This window comes from Solea senegalensis, linkage group LG10 (genome assembly GCF_019176455.1).
Source record: "Solea senegalensis isolate Sse05_10M linkage group LG10, IFAPA_SoseM_1, whole genome shotgun sequence".
Lineage (NCBI taxonomy): Eukaryota > Metazoa > Chordata > Actinopteri > Pleuronectiformes > Soleidae > Solea > Solea senegalensis.
In genome coordinates, this window is record NC_058030.1 from 7,049,623 (window position 1) to 7,067,981 (window position 18,359).

The window sequence follows — 18,359 nt, forward strand, 5'->3', positions numbered from 1 at the left end:
GTGGCTGAACATGGCTGTGAGAAAGAGCTTGCACACACCTGCACTGTGGGATGCCCTTTCTTTTATTTTACTTGTGGTAACCACCATACTGGTTGTGGTATGTTGTGACAGAATGAACTCTGAAGTGTGGGGGAAAAAAACACCAGATGCATCCTACTGTGCTTTCCAGATACTTTGCTTATTTTGCTTTGGGATCTACACACCAAAACATGCTGATAATCTCACACAATATTCATATTTTTTTGCTGAAAGTCTGTTTATGAAAAAAAAATCATGTATAACTTTATTTTGTTATCCTGCAACAAAAATGCTTATTATCTGTTAAGGTGCTGTTTTGGTTTATTCTAGTCATACTTACTACGTTCATTTCCTGTTTTATTTTGGTAGTCTTCTTGATCCTGTGGCCTGATTTCTAACCCCGCCCCTTATTATTTGCACCTGTTGCTTATTATCCCCAGCCCTTTTCTACTATATATATACCCCCCTGCTTCATTTGAACCATGGCAGTTTGTCAGTTCCCTTTATATTTGCCAGTGTTTTCCTCTTAAGTGTTTCTAGTGTATGATCTTTGTGCGTTTTTGTTTTTTTTTGGACTCTGGGTTTGTGGACTGATTTACTTTGTACTGACTTTGGCTTTTCACCCAGTAAAGAGATTTGCTTTTTCAGCATCCTGTTTGACGTTTTTCCCAAATTCAGCTTAATTTATCAGAGGAGCCAAACATTCCATTTATTCACCAGCTTCATGCTTGTTCGGTGAATTATCATTTACACTAAGCAATGAGGAGCTCATGGGTCAGAATGTAGTGCACCATGACCAGAATTATCTACTTTTCGCCTCAATTACAGGTTACATGAAGTTTGTTTTTAGTCTCCATCCTGTTATTTGAAACCCCAAACGTATCGGAAACTACCTGATTACCTTAGAGTTGGAGCTGCCATGACAAAAGCCCTTCTTGTCCCAAATTGCAAGAAAAATACAAAAAGTGCTTTCCAGTTCAATGTCTGTACACTGGTAATCTCCGGGCATGACAATTATGTCAGAGATATAGCCGGTATCATGTTTACCACATTAAAATGTGCCCTGTGTCCCATTTACAAAATGCAATCCAGGCTTCTACATGCAGGAGAGGTGCAGTGTGAGCTGTGTGTTTCATCACAATTCATTCAAAGAAAAAAAGAAATGTTTAAAACATCTTTAAAAGAAAAACAGACCGAAATTGTGATATTAGTCTTTTAACAGTATTGGCTGTTAAATAAAAAAGGCAAATCTACCTATGATGACTCAACACTTATTTGTTTTAAATGCATCCTCATTGTTATGTGACATGTTAAAGGGATAGTTCTGGCTTTTCAAAGTGTGGTCACGCTCTGAGTACTCACACAGCCAGGGAAACGCTCATTACTCTTTTGTCAGTTGTTTGGTCAGTGCATGGTGATTGTGTGTCAGAGCTTCATACACCCATATATAAAACCCAAAACAACAGTACAACAACAAGTATTGAATTGTCTACTCCACATGTGTAATTGCTTCAAACTTAACGTCAGTTAGAACAGTGTTTTCATCATTATCAATGCATTCAGCTTTTAAAAATGAACATTCTGCCGTTTCATTCAAATATGATTTGTTTGAAATGCAATATAGGCTTTTCCAACATGTGCAACAGTGGAGTTTGGGGAAAATTCCATTAAGCATGCTCTACAACCCTGTGGAGTCCAGGTGTCTTTGTGACAACATCGTCCAAACAGACTAGGCAACTCTAAGAGATTTAGTCTTTGAGGCCTCTTAAGGAATTTTTCACATCAAAGCCTAAACATGAATTATGAAAACTTAATCTGGATTCTTGTGAATTCCAACTGATTTATAAACCCTAACACAACACCTTTTGATTTTATACAATATCCACCTCGATGGCAATAACAAATGATGCTGTGAGCCCCTTTGTTGACACACTGACACGTTCACACATCTGCAAGTCCATGCTGTGCTGTTTGTTGGGTTTTCCCATTTCTCCAAATCCTTCCATTAATTGGAATGTGGAGTACACTTGCACACACACACACACACACACACACACACACACACATCGCGTGAAAACTCATTTTGAGTAGTCTTTATTCAGTTATTCTATCAAGGATTTTGGAACCATCTGGACCACACTCAAGGCTGACTTTTACACACACACACACTGTGCAATCAATTTGACTCAAGTAGCTTGTTTTTCAAAGAAATTATGCACACGTTGGTTGGTTCACATTCCACAATAGCTCTTAGTGCTGAGAGTGAAAACTACTGTAGTTAACTTTCTCTTGGTTGTTAAAGACAAAAATGAATCAAAAATAATAATAATTATGAAAAACTTTCAACTCTCAGTACAAACACAGCCATTTGAAACTTGAATGTTTGTCTGTGTCACAAAGTCCAACAGAACTGAAATTATACTTCACTTACCACAAATGCAGGATTGTCTGATCCCTCCGCTTTGAGTCCAAGCTCTATTTTCTCCTCTGTAGTGAGCTGCATCCTGGAGAAGATGGGAAGACGTGTAGTTGTTTCTGAAGAACTGAGAGAGTGTACTAAACACGAGTATACAAACACACACACACACACAGTGTGAGTGAAAGTCTGACTAACCACAGGCCTAAGGGGGACAACACGAGCGACCACCTAACGTCACCAAGTAGCACACTCGGGGAAAAAAAAGAGTGAGGCTCAGTTAGTTTGTAATCTCCTCACTGACTCTCAAGTGTTTCTGGTCTGCTGCTGAGTGAACGTAGGCTTTAGTTACCCTGACTTACAGTCATGTGCCTGCTGTTGTGTGACGACTGGATTCTATGAGAGTAGACAAGCACGCTTGTCACGTGAATTACTTTTGTCACACATATAAGGACGGCCTCCTCTTATCACACATTTGAGAAGTGGTTTGATTTATGAGTGTGTCTTCATCTTTTCACCTGAACTGGACATGGGACGATGACATCATTGTTAGTATCACTTTATATTCCATGGTGTGAATCTATCAGATTGATTTGATAAGGTTCAATATGGAGTGTCAATAATCACTACCTAATATTAAACTCTGTGCAATCTTTTTTCCAGGCCTTTTTAATGCTAGCAATTTTCATTTTGGAATAAATATATAGTTTCTCTTTTTTAAATGATCTAAAACAACTTAGCAGTGTGATACTGAAGACCATATTATACCGTACTTTAATACCTTTTACAGCAATAAATTGTTTAGGATAACAATAAACTGTAGGATCTAGCTATCTCTTTATCTCAGATATTTCAGATATGATCCACACACACACACCAAAAAAAAATATCATATCATAGGGTCATTTTTATTCATTCTGAGAAAAGATGTTTCACTTGATGGTGGCTGGCTTCTGCAGGAAACCAGATTACAAAAAAATGTGTGCAGTCACAGGGTGGCTTTGATATACTGTGGGTATAATGCCATGTGGTCTGGCATAAACCCAGGCATAGACAATATAAGAAAAAAAGTCAGTATTAAAAAGACGGGTTGAAACACATTCCTTGTCAGTGTTATGCCCCCGTCATGCCGGAGGTGACCATTTATGCCAAGCATGAAAACAAGGTTCATCATGTGACCTTTAAGGTAAATTAAAAGACTGACATAATCAGTGATTATAAGAGTCATCTGAACAATATCTGCTTATGAGAGGAAAATTTCATAATCCTGTCCAATCACAAGCCTTTTCTCTACAAATGAGAAGGTCTGATGACTGAGTGTGACTCGTGTGGACGTAGCTGGCAAAACGAACTCCTGTTGTGCCTCAAGCGTCAAGATGTGTGATTGGACTGGTGCACCTGCAACCACAAAGCTTTTGGACTCATACGTGCTTGTGCTTTGTCTATATTTTCACTCTAAATGGGAACGTGATGTGAAGAAACAGTGGTGAAAACATGTTTTTATTTGACCTTTATTTAACCAGATAAGACAGTTGAGAACAATGACGATCTGGGCAAGAAGCCTGCACAACAATGGAGGGGGGGCACAAACAACAACAAGAGAAACATCAACAACAAACGATTAAAGAAGTCACAACAGTCACGTGGTGAATAAAAATGGTTAAAAGCAGGTGCAACAGTCGCAAATTGTGGAATGACTGAACTATGAACTGAGTTTTAGTGTCTGTTGCACATGATTGCAGTCATGTGCAACTGAAAACTAAAATGATGAACGGCCGAAAGTGGTGCGGACTTTTGGGATGAGTTAATAAAGTTTAAGTTAAATAAATAATAAAGCTTCTGGAACGAAGAGCACGACTGCTGTTATGGAAGTTGAGTAATGAGCCAAGATAAGATGGTTTTGTAAATTAACAGAAACCAATGTGTTTGTCTGCGAGAATGAAGAGAGGGCCAGTTGACCAGGGAATATAGACTGCAGTGCTGTCAGTTTCTCGTTGTTGTTTAATTAAATACACAAATAATTAAATATCTGAGATCTGAGAAGTTGAAGGTGTCAAACTTTTAAGAACTTAAGTTTCCTGCTCCCCTCTCCATGCATACTTAGCAATTAGAGATGCTTTGGAACATGAATACTATGTTAAACATCAATGTGCCACATGCTGAATCCATCTGATGGACAAATCGATTCTCTGCGGTGTCTGAAGGGGGAAACTTGTCATGAGAGCCATGGTGACTGAGAAAAGGTTCTATTGGGCTACAGAGCAGCTGAGCGTTGCATGATTCTTTTCTCAACCTGATATTTGGAGAATGTAAATTCTTTGTGGACCTTTATATCGGCTCACATGCTTCATGTGACCTTAAGGAAAGAATCTGACCATGGTCCGATTTTTGAGTGTAAAAGTGAAATTATTGTGCTAAACTAAATTCGAGAAACGGAGAGAGTAAAAAAAAAACTTTAAATATTTAGACAGTACCTATAATGCAAAGTCTTAACGTCTCAAGGCTGTTAATGTGAAATGAATGTGTAATATTAAGACATGAAATGAGAAAATACTGGCTCCACTGATTAAAAAAACAAAAAACAAAAAAAGAGCAGTTAGCTGCTTAATGTTGAAAACATTGAGTGAGAAAATCTTGGTACCACTCTCAAAAATGTCTCGACCAGAGAGAAGAATAATGAAGATCTGTAGTGTTAAAACAATGGCAGCTGATACTGGAGAGGAACAGACATATTACATATTATGTCACCTTATATTCCTTTTACATAAGTAACTTAATAACTTTATGTATCTACTTTGACCTAATTTTACGGCTGTTCAATTTGTATCAAGGTAGTTTACACAGGACCATTTAAAAGTTAAATCTGTTCATAGTTCATAGTGAAAACATGGCTGCCAACAGGGACAACAGTGGTCATTGTATAGCCAGTTAAAAGACTCATCTCATTGAAATGTGGAGGAAATACAATCCTGTCAGACATTTAACCAACCATTAAAACCTTTGTGACAAATAACAAAGACCCATGAAGTCTGCCAGTAATTCATGCGTATAATGGCAACTTCTCACATGCTTAGGTTTTAATAGTTTTGTATAGGGTATTTTCAACAACAATCACTTGAGCTCTCTTGACCTTAATTCATTCAACGTGGCATCACAACATCAGCATGGTCAATGTGACTCCATGAAATGTGTTTCCTTACTCACTGGTTTATTTATTTTTGTCCCCTTTCATTCCAAATTGACATTACTGACTTTATGTTGGGTCACCAGACCTTGTCTTTAGTTATTAACCTTTTATTTTGCTGTACTATGTACAGTAAGTAAGTATGGTGCTGTCACATGAATTCATTGTACACACTTACTGTATATATAGAAGGATAGAAATCTCTTCTGTGACACAAAGGTGGGCTTGTATTCTGTTCTGTTCTCCTTAATCCTTCTTTTCTTTTGTGGGGGGAGGGGTTTACTGTACTATGGCAAGACAAGGTGCATTTATTTGTGTCGTCCATTTGAGGGGATTGACACAAAATATCAAAGAGGCGTGACAAAAAACACAACACTTTCTCTATAAACTGCTGATTAATTGTGGATGTACATGGATTGAGAAGAAGAAATCTGCATGTAGTACATGAGAAATCAATGCCTTGTATGCAGCTCTACAGTAAAACAAGACTTTAAATAGTATAAAACAGTACAAAACCAATATGTGTGTGTCGGTCAACGTTATTACTGTACTTTGAACCATCATGCTCTGAAAGTTGAAGAGAACGAACAACTTGTGTCCTGTGAAGCACAACCTTTTTCACATCTACATTTAGAGGAATTGGCAACAAAAGTTGCTTTATGGTGAAATGAAGCTCAACAGCAAAGTGTGTTACTAATCACTATAACAGTCAGATCTGATTGACAGTGACTAATGAAACATGTGAGTCAATTGAAAATAAATCAAGTCTTGCAAGAGGAGCCATGGACCCTTGTGACGCTGTGACATTAAGAACAAAAGGACTCCACACAGAAGCTGCTGACCTGTGACAGCTCCACAGAGACTGCTGCAATGTACAGCACATCTAGACTTAAGACTATCAGAGCTCATGATGTTTCATAACTATTCACAGGCTGCCTCTCAGGAGCTACACGGGGTGTCTAAGTGTCATGCCCAAGGACACATCTGCATGTAGACTAGCGGAGCCGGGAATCTAACCCACAACCTTTGAGTTGAAAGAGAACTCACTCTGCCACTGAGCTACCCACACTCTCTCACGATGCAGTGCGACTCAAACACAGTGCAATTCAGTGTCTCTCTTATTTCATTTTTGTCAACAAAGTCGGCTAAATGTGAGACACTGGACTTTGTGGACCATTCTAACTTGTGGCCACGGGATTGTGGGAAAAGCAAATTAAAAACTTGACATGACACATGAATATTTTGTTGCTCATTCTTCAAATATCATCAAAGAAACTTTATTTAGAAATTGGATTAATTCACATTTCCTTTTTCCAATTTTTTGACAAATGACAAATAGAGTTAAAAGTAAAAAACATACCGTAATTGAATGCTGTATAAAGTTAAATGACATAAATTCAATGGTTTGCACTGTGAATCTGGTGTTGATTTACTGATCTCTAATGGATATGTGACTGCAGACCTTAAGATTTATTTTATCACCCCATTAATGACCTTTTAATGACCACTGAAACCAACATGTCCTCAGTTCCTTTACTCCTGGGACTTGTTGTAGCAGCATTTAAAAAAGTGCTATGCTAATGATACACAACATATGTGTATCATTAGCATAGCCTTAGATGGACCTTCTTGTTTGACCTACATTTCTAACCTAATCCTTAAATAAAGAACGAAGAGCAGCAGTTTAATCCAGGACGGTAATGATCGTGTTTAAAGCCAGACGTATTTTTGTGTTGTACTGAGAACATTGAGAACATTGTACAAAATACTGTAAATATGTAAATATTGGGTCATGGGATAAAGAAGTGTATAAATTGAGTTGGCTGTCACAGTAACCACAACAATTTAAATATTGCTCAAAGACAAATAAGCAAATGCAGCCAAAAACATGTAATAAAATGTCAAAAGAACCTTGTGAAGAGGTGACATTACCTTGTGGCCAGTTTTATTTATTCATATGGAGTTCAACTCTGTAATTTGAGATGCCCTGCTTGTGAAACAAGCAAGGAATATTTAGTTTATCATCACTGTCCCACATTCTCAAAGGGCATCCTTGTTCCTGTCCAGTGAAGGAGAAACTGTTTCACTCCTTTGTCATGGCAATTTTAGCAGACTTGTCATGAGTGTCACAGTGACTCAGGCAGAGCCCTGCTGCTCTTGGAGCAGCTGATACTTTAAACTTCCTTACTTGATGGTTGGAAAATCAAAATTTTAGAGCAATATAAGGCTACATGTGACCTTGAGTGTAACTCATTACGTGAAACTACATTAATTCTTTTAGCTCCTTCATCTCTCATCACAGTATTTGTGAACAGAAACGATGATTGTTTGCTGCATCCTTCATGTGAAAATGGACGGTCACTCCTTTTATATTTTCCCTTATTATTATTCAAATGGGCTTCTAAAGTCTGATGATTTGTTGAGCTATAATGACCAAAATCTGTCTGCAACATTTACTTTGTATGGTGTGTACAGTACACTGCCGTCAACAGATTGTGATCTCCACAAAGAAATTGCAAAAAAATATAAATAACAATAACGTCACATCTGCATTTGCTTTAAGCCGATCTAAACATCCATCAATACTCTATTTTCAGTCTTGTTGTATCTAACATGGTGTCCTCAGTCATCCAAAGCAGAGCAGAGTGGAACAATTGCATGAACAATAATATACTGCATGTAACAACATTATCAGCGTGAATCTATAGGTAATTACAATTAATAAAACAGTCACACCACATTACGTGTTCTGACAACTAATTGTTTTTATCGAGCATGAAGTCAGTTTTTTGTTTAGTTGTTGTTGCTGCTCACTCGAAATTGAACTGAAAACATAATTTATCCACAAGGTGGCAGTATATCATAAGCCTACAAGTGACAGTACTCTGCTGAACAGACCAATGAGGTACTGTATACCTGTTTCGCCTTGGCGTCTGGGGACACAAGTGTCTAGTTATGGCTCTTGTTTAAAGGATTACCTCCTCCTTTGCTGTGATAAAAGTCCAAAAATATGTAATAAATAAATGAAAAAAGGCCCAGCATGAACGTTGACCACCATATGAACCAGTTCACAGCTTTAGATCTTCAGATGGGGCCCTTCTGTTTGTTCTACACATCTAAGAGTGACTGTCCCTCAACTTGGAAATTTATTTTTTATTCTTTTATTTACCTTTACTTTCACTTTTGTGTGATGTTTTCGTAGCTTTGCCTTTGTGTTTTTCTTGTGTGTGGTCCTAATCCGGCATTTGCGTTTGTCTGGGTGCTATTTCAATAAAATACATAATGTATGTTATTGTCATGATTAATAATATTTTATATGTTAATAAAAATTGAAGCTTCCAGCAATGTTCAGAATAAATCTTCATCTTAAGAAACCGTTATTTGTCAAAATAGAAACACAGCAATCATCACACACTACTTTTGTAAACATTACAAAGACGCCATTTTAAGAATGAATTGATGGTGATGAATTTATTGGACAGCACATTTCAGTGCAGTAGCAACTCCCTTGTGTCACTTCAAACTTTCAAACGCTTTTAACACAGAAAACAGAAAAATCAGGAGGTAAAACTCATCATCAAGGATACATTTTGGACAAAATCACTAAAGAATAATACTTTTCAGAAAGACATCCATCTTGTAAAAACTGGCATTTAAAGAATTATAGAAATAAATGTAAAAAGAAAAGTAAACATTTGAGCATATAAAGGTAAAAAAAATAACCCCCAAAAAACATGTGGTTGTAATCGTTACCTACACATCATCAGCTCTGGAGTAGCAATCATTACACCATTTCCACCAAGCAGCACAGTTCACTTCTGTAGGTCACAAAATAAATAGCTTTTCCATTGTCAAACATTGAGAGTTGTACCCAAAAAAACTGATCCACATACTATCTCTTGGCACCCTTCTGGTGGGGTACCAAGCACAAAGGTCCGGCTCCTAAACGACGGAGCTAAAAAGCCATTGAGGGAAAAGTGACAAAAAGTGCCACATCCTTCGAAGAAACTAAACAAAGTGCTGGATGTCCTCCATTGTTGCTCTTTGTTTACTACAGCACGTTCTTCTTCTTTGCAGGGAAGGTATCGGTCTGATACTGGTCAAAATTTGTGCATCGGATACCGGACAGATAAAAATGTAAAATCCAATAATATCCAAAAATCCTATATACTGCATGCTTCACTATGCACTATGATTGTTAAAATTGAAGTAAAAACCAGCAAAGGCATTTTAGTTCAGTCATGTTTGGAAGGACAATATTTGTTACACAGGATTTCTAAATATGACTTGATTTTAAAAACATGGGAGACCACAGACAATATGTCAATATAAAATCCTCTGAGTCAAGATTCAAGAAAATCCCAGACTAACTGTGTCTTTGCAAAGGCATACGTTACCTCAGCAATTATATTTGTGTGTTCTCTTGTGCTTCCTCATGCCGGCACTAAAGCGAAACTTTTTCCCACAGACTGAACAACTAAACGGCTGCTCTCCTGTATGAATTGGCACGTGTTCTTGTAGATGTTGTTTCCGGGAAAATCTCTTTCCACAGTGGGAACAACTGAATGGCCTGTCTCCATTATGAGCCCTAATGTGTCTCTGCAGAGTCCCCTTTGAGGTAAAGTGTTTACCACACTTGGAGCAACTAAACTTTTTCTTGCCAGTCGTGCAAATACATTTTTCCACAATTATGTGGATTTCTTTGGGTTTCTGGGTATAAGCTGAACCTTGCTGGGTTGTGCTTTCTCTCTTTAACTCATCGTCACTATTATCGGTCTCATTTTCTGAGCCTGCAAACATCTGCTGTTCTGCAGACTCTTCCTCTGTGTTCTCCACCGTGGGTCGCTGATGAACCTCGGGGGACTTTGCTTCCACTTTGTCGTCTTCACTCTCCACTGAGACGGCAACAAATGGAACGTTGGTGATGTCAGCTTTGTTATCCTCCATAAGTCCTTCATACTGCTCTCCTTTCTGAATGCTCCACAGTTCCTCATGTTCCTCTTTAATGTGTAGAGGCTCTGGCTCCTGCAGTTGCTCTTGTTTAATTGCCAACACTGATGCAAATTCTACAAGACAAAAAAACATCAGTCATGTGTTTGCAAATACAAATTTAAATTACAGTTTGGTTTGGTTGTCACGCATTAGGCATGACAACCAAACTTTAGTGTGACAAAAAATATTTGCCATTATGCCATAATTACAGAATTCTTTACTTTTTAACTTTTGCATCAAAGAAAGCATGTTTAGTGGAATATTTAAAGCTCCAGTCTGTCCCACAAAGGCTGTAGTCCTACTAAGAAAGGTGATCAGACAACTTGCCAATTCCGAGTATACATGTGGAGGAGAAAATCGATTTATCTGCCGTGTACGCCTGACTCCACTTCCATGGGTGGCGCTGTATCTCGCTATAAGCTACTGCATGTAGAATTTCCTGTTGACCTTTATATTACAGAAAAACAAACAGTGAACAGTGAGAAGGACGGTGAGATGGATCGTACTGTGGTCCTGTATGTTTCCTACCTGCTGTACATGTTAATCGTGATACAAATTAGCTGGAGCATGACTCTTGGGGTTGCTGTGTTGTCTGAACAAAGTTGACGCCACCGCCATATGATGGTCACCTTCTACTTCCGGGTCAAAGTAGTATTTGGACTATGAATCACATTATCCAGGTATGTTAGTCCAACTAAGACTGGCTCAATTTTAGTTGGACTAACCTGTTTACGTGACATTAAGAAAACTGAATTATTATCTTAGTCCGACTAAAATCGGACATTTAACATGCATGGATATAGTAATCTACTGTTAACTGCAACAAAGGGAGGCCTTTCCACTCACTCACTATTCCCTAATGCATTATGGAACTATGGTAAGGATGCTCAATGTTTTCTTGTTTCTTGCTTGTTTATGTTCAAAAGTTATATACAGCTGTTTAAAAGTGAGTATTTTGACGCAACCATATGAGTGATATATTACATGTTTGGCACTGAATCCTCACAGAGCAACGCTCCACCCCGTCCCCCCAAAACAGCTCCAAACTCCCTGCTTCGTGCCCACGTGCGATTGGTTGTTGTTTCACATATAGCAGCGTCATAATATTTACCCCCAAATGTCAACAAACGGGATCCGTAGTTCACGCAAGCGCACACACACATACATACATATGCACGCCGTCTAGGTGTCAACAACAGTGTCGGAACGAACGACTGCTGTGAACAGAAACAAAGTCCACGTACCAGCGTTGTTTACAGGCCTCTTCCCGTCCTCCAGCAGCTTACGCTGACGTTCTATCTCGTCCTCGTACTCGGAGAGTGTTGTTTCCAACAGCTGAAATATCTCCTCCACCGCTGCACTCAGCCGCTCGTTCAGCAGAGTTCTCAGAGTCCCAATTTTGCACATTATTCCAAAAGTAATCACGACAACTTTTAGTTAACCAGCTAACCAACAACTGCTGCTGCGCTACAGTTCCGACTGCAGACTGGGTCGCTCGAGACTGTGACGTCATATTTCTGCGCGGAGGGAAAGTTTACGTAGATCTATTGTATAAGTAAACTTAATAATCGAACATAAATACACTGATAAAGTACTTGAATGACCAAAAAACAACAACAACCGTGTTGATAAATTAAAGATTTACCAGAAAATGCTAATGGTGTAGCAGTAGCTGTTATCTTCTGCCATTTTCTTTTCTTTTTTTCTTACTAAATACAAATATGTTTCTTAAGGCGAAGTTTACGATGTAAACAAAGAACAATATCCTGTGACACACTTTGAAAAAGATAGCGTGAGTGGAGGAGTCCTCATACACACTAATACAATAATAAAAATGATGTATAGTAATTTTGAAAAGTAGAAAGTCAAGTATGGCATGTCGAACGTACTCACACAACGTAATACACACGTAATCAGCTTTAAACACTGATGGCAAAAGCTTTATCACCTTTGTTACCAGCCTTAACATGGAATCGACTAGCAAGTGTTGGTTAGAGGATCTTAGGTGACAAACCCTGAAACAAAGAGAATGACTGACTCTGTGATGTAGCATGAGGCCAGACCACACTGCAAGCCATCAAAGTTATTTACATCCACACAGAATCAGGTGTAAGTAAATGCACATAGTTTTTTTGTATTGTAAAAGGATAGTTTGCGTTTCTTCTGTTTCCGTGTGGTGACTTGGTTTTCACCTTCTGGGTGAAAGACAGCTTGCCCTACTACTGAACCACACACTCAATTTCTCATGGACATGGTCCCACTCTGCTTTTTTGTTTTTCATTTACTGAAAAGTGGGATGGACATACACTTGCTGCATTTACAGTTGAATAAACTAATACACAAGGTGATATTCTTACCTGTGCTCATATAACAGGAAAAAGCGTGATTGAAGACATAAACGCTTTTAGTCAATATGTACTTCTCCTTTAAACAATAAAAAGTGACTTGGCAGAAGATTGTGAACAGTGTTCTGTGGTCCCGCAGCCTCTCTAATGGCTGACCCGCCAACAGAAGCAGTAAATTTCACTAATGACTTTTCAATGGTCTTTAATTCTCCATTTAGGAGGAGAGGAAATGTCAGGGCCGATGGAAAGGTTAATGTGACTTTCACCCACTAATAAACATGCATTGATCAAAGAACAATGCAATTAAAAGCTTTATTTTATTCACTGGACATACACACACGTCCTCGCACACACATATGCATGTGCACACTCTCACAGATATCACAGCGATTTCCCAATTAGATTTTCAATTTTGAACTAAATGGATGAAGTTAATGAAATGGTCTTTGAGAAACTGATTTTTCAGTGCGAGATAGGGTGATAAATTTACAGAGAGGAAATCATTCAGACTGAACCAAAAAGTACAACAGATTAAAGAGCTAATATTGAAGATTGGCCAGAAAATTGAGTGATCACAACAAAATGACTGCAAACTGGGACTGAGAATATTACTGAACACCAGATGATGCTGTATCTGCAGCCTTTTGGAGACAAAGAAGCGATCGTAAATAAATGTTTTTGATGCCTTGGGGAGATTAAAACATACTAGTTATTAGTGACAGAATGAAATGTACTTGGGATTTTTCGTCCTAAATGAATGTGTAAAAGAAACCTAATGTGATTAAGCAGGTAGAGGCAGTGTTCATATTTGCCACTCCTCTAGTCTCCAAGCCATATCTATTTCAGCAAGAAACTTAAACCCAAATTGCCCCAGTGGCTATCCTTATTAGAAAAGTAGACAAAGTAATGTAAATTCAGACCACTTTAGACTGCTTTTTATGTATTTGGGGATAATGAAACCTCCAAGTTGAACCGCCTTTCAACACAATAGATCGAGAGACCTGAGAGAGAATGACACGTCTTCACCTCCTCTAGATTCGCCAGAAAATATGAGAGATTGTTGACTAATCATATGGTATTTCAGAAAGAACAGGCACTACTAGTGGCTGTTCTACTACACTGCATATACAGTAGGTCCCTTTGCCACTAAAGAACTGGCGACAACTGCCTACGCTGCAAAGAAACCTTAAAAAAAAAGGAAAGAGTTGAAAAGTGAGAATGAATGCAGCAGCAAGAAGAAATCGAGGACAAGAAGAGGCAAACTGGTTTAAAAGGCACATTTTGCATCTATGTATTTTGTCAAAGTGTTTGTATTTTAGGCAGTAGATATGTAATAAGGTGCATATTGTGCAGTGAGGCGGTCATTATTTAGAATTGTCTATAATCAAACACATAATGTTAAAAGCACATTTTTGGGGCTGAAAGACCTGTGAGGAAGGAGTGTGTGTGTTGTTACTGCTGACAACAGACTGAGACAAACTGCTGAGCTGTTCCACATCAACTCATGTGTGCCATCTACCCACACACACACAGATATTGTGAATATGTGCACTACACCAGCAGAGGGACAGTTGAAGCAGCTGGGGGCCTACTGACCCAGAGAGAGGACAGGACAACACTGAGTCACTGGAGAACAGGAGAGTGTGCCAACATCCAAACTCAAGCTGTCATCAGACCAAAATCACTTAAACAGCAGTTTGACACTAGCTATATAGTCACGACCAGACTCAGGAGGCCGCGACAGAAAAGGGAGGCATTTTAACCTAATTAAATGATTAAAATGAATATTCAAAGTATGTGTAAATCAGTGGAGACAGTGGTGTAGGATGTGCATGAGTGAATAATGTGTGTTTCACTGTTGTAAAGGGAAAAAACTAAAGAAAAAAGACAAAACAACAAAATCAAACTAGGTTGTACAGAGAGGCAGGGAGAAAATAGCAGGCTTAAATAGCTTCAGCACAACAGGCTTGAACGAGTTACAGCAATCAGTCCCCTGCAAAGAGACATCATTAGAAAGGGACATGATTAAAAGTCCTAACCTCCTTTTACTATCTGTTTCTCTGCATCCAGGAGTCACCACTCAGTCACTGAGAATAATATTAGTTAAGAGTGACGAGAGCAGCTGAAGTGACTATAATATATTCCAGTCTCTCAGTCTCAGGGATCTGACTTTTCCAACATCTTAACCAACAAGACTATTCAAGAGGCAGCCCTCTCTGCTCACAAGGTTAGACCGTTGATGCTCTCCCTCACCAAACCGTCTATACAGATACCTTTACATAATCAGTGTATTACAGACAGTATGCAGAGCTGTGACTGAGACAAACCGGGGAGTGAACGTGGGAATCTGGGTCGTTTTAAAAGCCACGAGTGAGTTCCGTGCTCACCATAATAGTCCGGTACTGTATTACAACATTAACCTCCCTGTAATTGTACCAACCCATGACCATACACCACCAGTGACATCATTACGTCCTCCAATTTCCTCTGCTTTCTCACCACATTTTCACATTTTAATATTTTGAATATTCAGTCAATGCTGTGGCTTTTATTTATTTATTCATTGTTCTTAACCCAAGTGTACAAAAACCCCTAAGATGTGAAACATCCAATAAAATATACCTATAACACAATCGTAACACGCTGATCCTCGACGACTGGTTCTGTTGTTGATTGTGTGTCTGCATGTGCACATGAATGTAACACTAAATTGCTGACTTCATTAAAACAGGCCTCCTCTCCTCACTCATTTAATTACTAGAGAAAAGGTTAGTGCCACGACGCAATTGACCAAATGTGATTTCTTAGCAGCTATTAACTGTGCGTGTGGGTGAAGTGACAGAGGGGGGAGGGGTCTTTATTGTGCTGTGGAGCGTGTGTGTGTGTGTGTGTGTGCGCGGGTGTCTTAACTCTGCAAATGCTACCAAGTTTACCAGCCCCTATTTACTATTTTGAAGATGCTGTGTAATATGCAGATTGCTGTAAAGGGTTAGTTAAGGTTTTGGTACTGACACAGTGTCAGTGCTGACTATGCTCTGTGGGAAGCGGCCTGACATGAAGAAGTCTATGATATCTAATATTTACACCACTCTATCTCATTGCTTGACACCCTTTTGAAGATGGAAACTTGAATTTACATCACAGCACACAGACGTTGTTGATCCCCTGCTGCCTCCATCAGTAAGTTCAAATACTGTTGTGTTTGAGATGTTTATTTAACACTAAAATAAAGGACGACAGTTTTGGTAACATTGTAAACTGTACAGCAATTATCAGATGCACCGTATCACAGCATTTGTAGCTACTGCACATTTCCAATGTCTTTAAAGTAACACATGCAAAACATGATCACAAATAAAATATAGAAATAAAGTTTGATTGAGAGGAGCCCTCTACTACTGTTCCATAGTTTTATTGTGATGACACAAGCACCATCCATACTGTACATACTGTACAACACACATACATATCTTTGTTGTGATTTACCGAAGTAGTTGAAAAACATAATTTTCCAGCCAGATGAGGCAGTGAAACGGCAAAAAAAGCAGGAAACATGTGCTTAAAACAGGCATGGAGTTTATTAGGTAGGTGGGCCCTTTGTGGAGTGATTCAAATATGATTTTCTTTCTGTCACTGCATGACAGTATTATATATCATCACAGCAAGTGCTCTATAAATCAGACAGGTTTATAGAAAAGTATGCCTCCAAAGTCTGTGCAGAAGTCACAAAATAGACAGATTTTTTTCTCTTAAAAATGAGACAAGCGAACCTCCTGTCATCATGAATTGTTTAACTGGAAAACAAGGATATAAGACAATATATATTACACATTCTTAGCCTCTGTATATACGTTTTAATATCATAATGGAAAAATGCAGCCTAAATGCTCTGTATTATAATATTATATTACATTATTATGGTGCTATACATGATAATATGCCCAAAGAAAATCTGAATATCATGGGGATGTTTGGCACTTTCCTCATGTCATACATTCTGCATTTAAATAATGAAAAGAATAGAAATACTCCAGAGCCTTGTCCATGTAAACATCCTGCCTTTAAAACCAGACAGGGAAAAAAAGCGACGTGACTTCCTGCGCTTCCCTGGTCCTGTTCGTGTGTCAGGGTCTCTCTCAACTAATTGTTAATCAATGACCTGCAGTAAGCTGCTAATTGAGACTCTGTGAATTAAAGATAATAGTCGTTAGAGCCGGAGGAGAGATCTCCATTCACACCGAGACAGGAAATGTCACCGCTCTAAACATGAAGGATGGAGTCAGGCGCTTGAAAGCACACGAGGGGAAATAGATGTGAGCGGCAGGCACAGCGTTACAGGTGCTTCTGTGAGAGAAGATACAGACCATGAATGAGCCAAATTAATAAAAGAAATGTTAGTGAAGATGTATAAAAGACACACTGGAATACCCTCAAAGCTTGGCTATATTTTTATGTAAACAAAGTGATCCAAGTATGACTAGATTTCTGGATTGTTCTTTGACCAATCACAGGGCAGTTCAGATAGAGATGGCACCTGCTTTGGTTTTGGAAATGTCGCTGTTTCAGCATTTGTAACAACAACAAAAAAGGTAAAAACATAGAAACATAATGCATCTGCCCTGCTCATCTGGTGGGAGGGGCTTAAGAGAGAGATCCTCCCTTTTAGAACCATGTGCAGTGTTTCCACTACTGGGTCTAAGCTTGCCTCGCCTTGCCTCTACACGGTTTGGTTGGTTTTCTATTACAATATAGTACCACCTCAACGGAATTTAGAATTAGAATCATTAATTACAAAGATTTGTTCAGTACTTCCTGCATGACCGGAGCACAGACTGAAATACAGCGGCAGAGCTTGTGATGCAGCTCACCGATCATGATTAAATGATGTTAAATGATGACATTTTAGCACAAAAACGTGCCATGGCGAGGCGTGCCGCGCTAGTGGAAAAGGGGCTTTAGTATTAAACAATCTGGGGACGAGGATCAATAATCACAAGTAAAGTTGATATAGCGCCTTTCACAGATACAAAAACAAAGGTTTTTGCATACAATAAATGCACAAATTAGAAGCAAAAATTAAAATCATTTGAAGTTAAAATAATATTATAATTGTCTTATCATGGCTGTGGTCTGTCTCTCTCTCTCTGAGTGTCTCATTAAACAGTGCCACATATTCCACCTGATTTTAACCAGACAGCCACATTGTCCACGTCAGGGATAAAACATGATTGAGTGTCAGACTAACCACGGCGACACTAAAATCCGTCGAAGAGGGCTGATTCAATTATTAAAGCCCGGTCTGTCATAAAAATTTGAGTTATTTTCATGAATGACATTAATTTTCTAAATGACGGAGCATAAATCCAAAACTGTGCAGCCTTCATCCATGACACCACACAGTCAA

General features: G+C 38.6%; 3 protein-coding genes across 6 annotated transcripts in view; 1 reads left to right on the forward strand and 2 right to left on the reverse strand.

The window, feature by feature from the left end:
* The window catches only part of si:dkey-106n21.1 (solute carrier family 23 member 2), a 34,204-nt gene extending 31,517 nt beyond the window's left edge, over positions 1–2,687 (reverse strand). The window contains exons 1-2 of the mRNA XM_044036923.1: positions 2,633–2,687; positions 2,450–2,522 (exon numbers count right to left, since the gene is read on the reverse strand). Coding sequence (XP_043892858.1) covers positions 2,450–2,521 — 72 coding nt within the window. The 5' untranslated portion in view covers position 2,522; positions 2,633–2,687. The remainder of the gene's footprint in view (positions 1–2,449; positions 2,523–2,632) is intronic.
* LOC122776381 (receptor-type tyrosine-protein phosphatase zeta-like) overlaps positions 1–18,359 on the forward strand; it is a 940,026-nt gene that overhangs the window by 231,718 nt on the left and 689,949 nt on the right. The gene's annotated exons all lie outside the window — the stretch shown is intronic.
* Positions 9,756–12,124, reverse strand: LOC122776422 (zinc finger protein 436-like). The gene is made up of 2 exons (XM_044036954.1): positions 11,855–12,124; positions 9,756–10,684 (listed from the first exon to the last, which is right to left on the reverse strand). The coding sequence occupies exons 1-2, from the start codon at positions 12,015–12,017 to the stop codon at positions 10,017–10,019; spliced, it is 831 nt and encodes a 276-aa protein (XP_043892889.1). The 5' UTR covers positions 12,018–12,124; the 3' UTR covers positions 9,756–10,016.

Excerpts from the sequence above, each read along its gene's own strand:
- LOC122776422 (XM_044036954.1), bottom strand. The coding sequence starts at position 12,017 with ATGTGCAAAATTGGGACTCTGAGAACTCTGCTGAACGAGCGGCTGAGT. Across the intron at positions 10,685-11,854 it reads GAGGCCTGTAAACAACGCTG|AATTTGCATCAGTGTTGGCA; the intron begins GTACGTGGACTT and ends TTTGTCTTGTAG.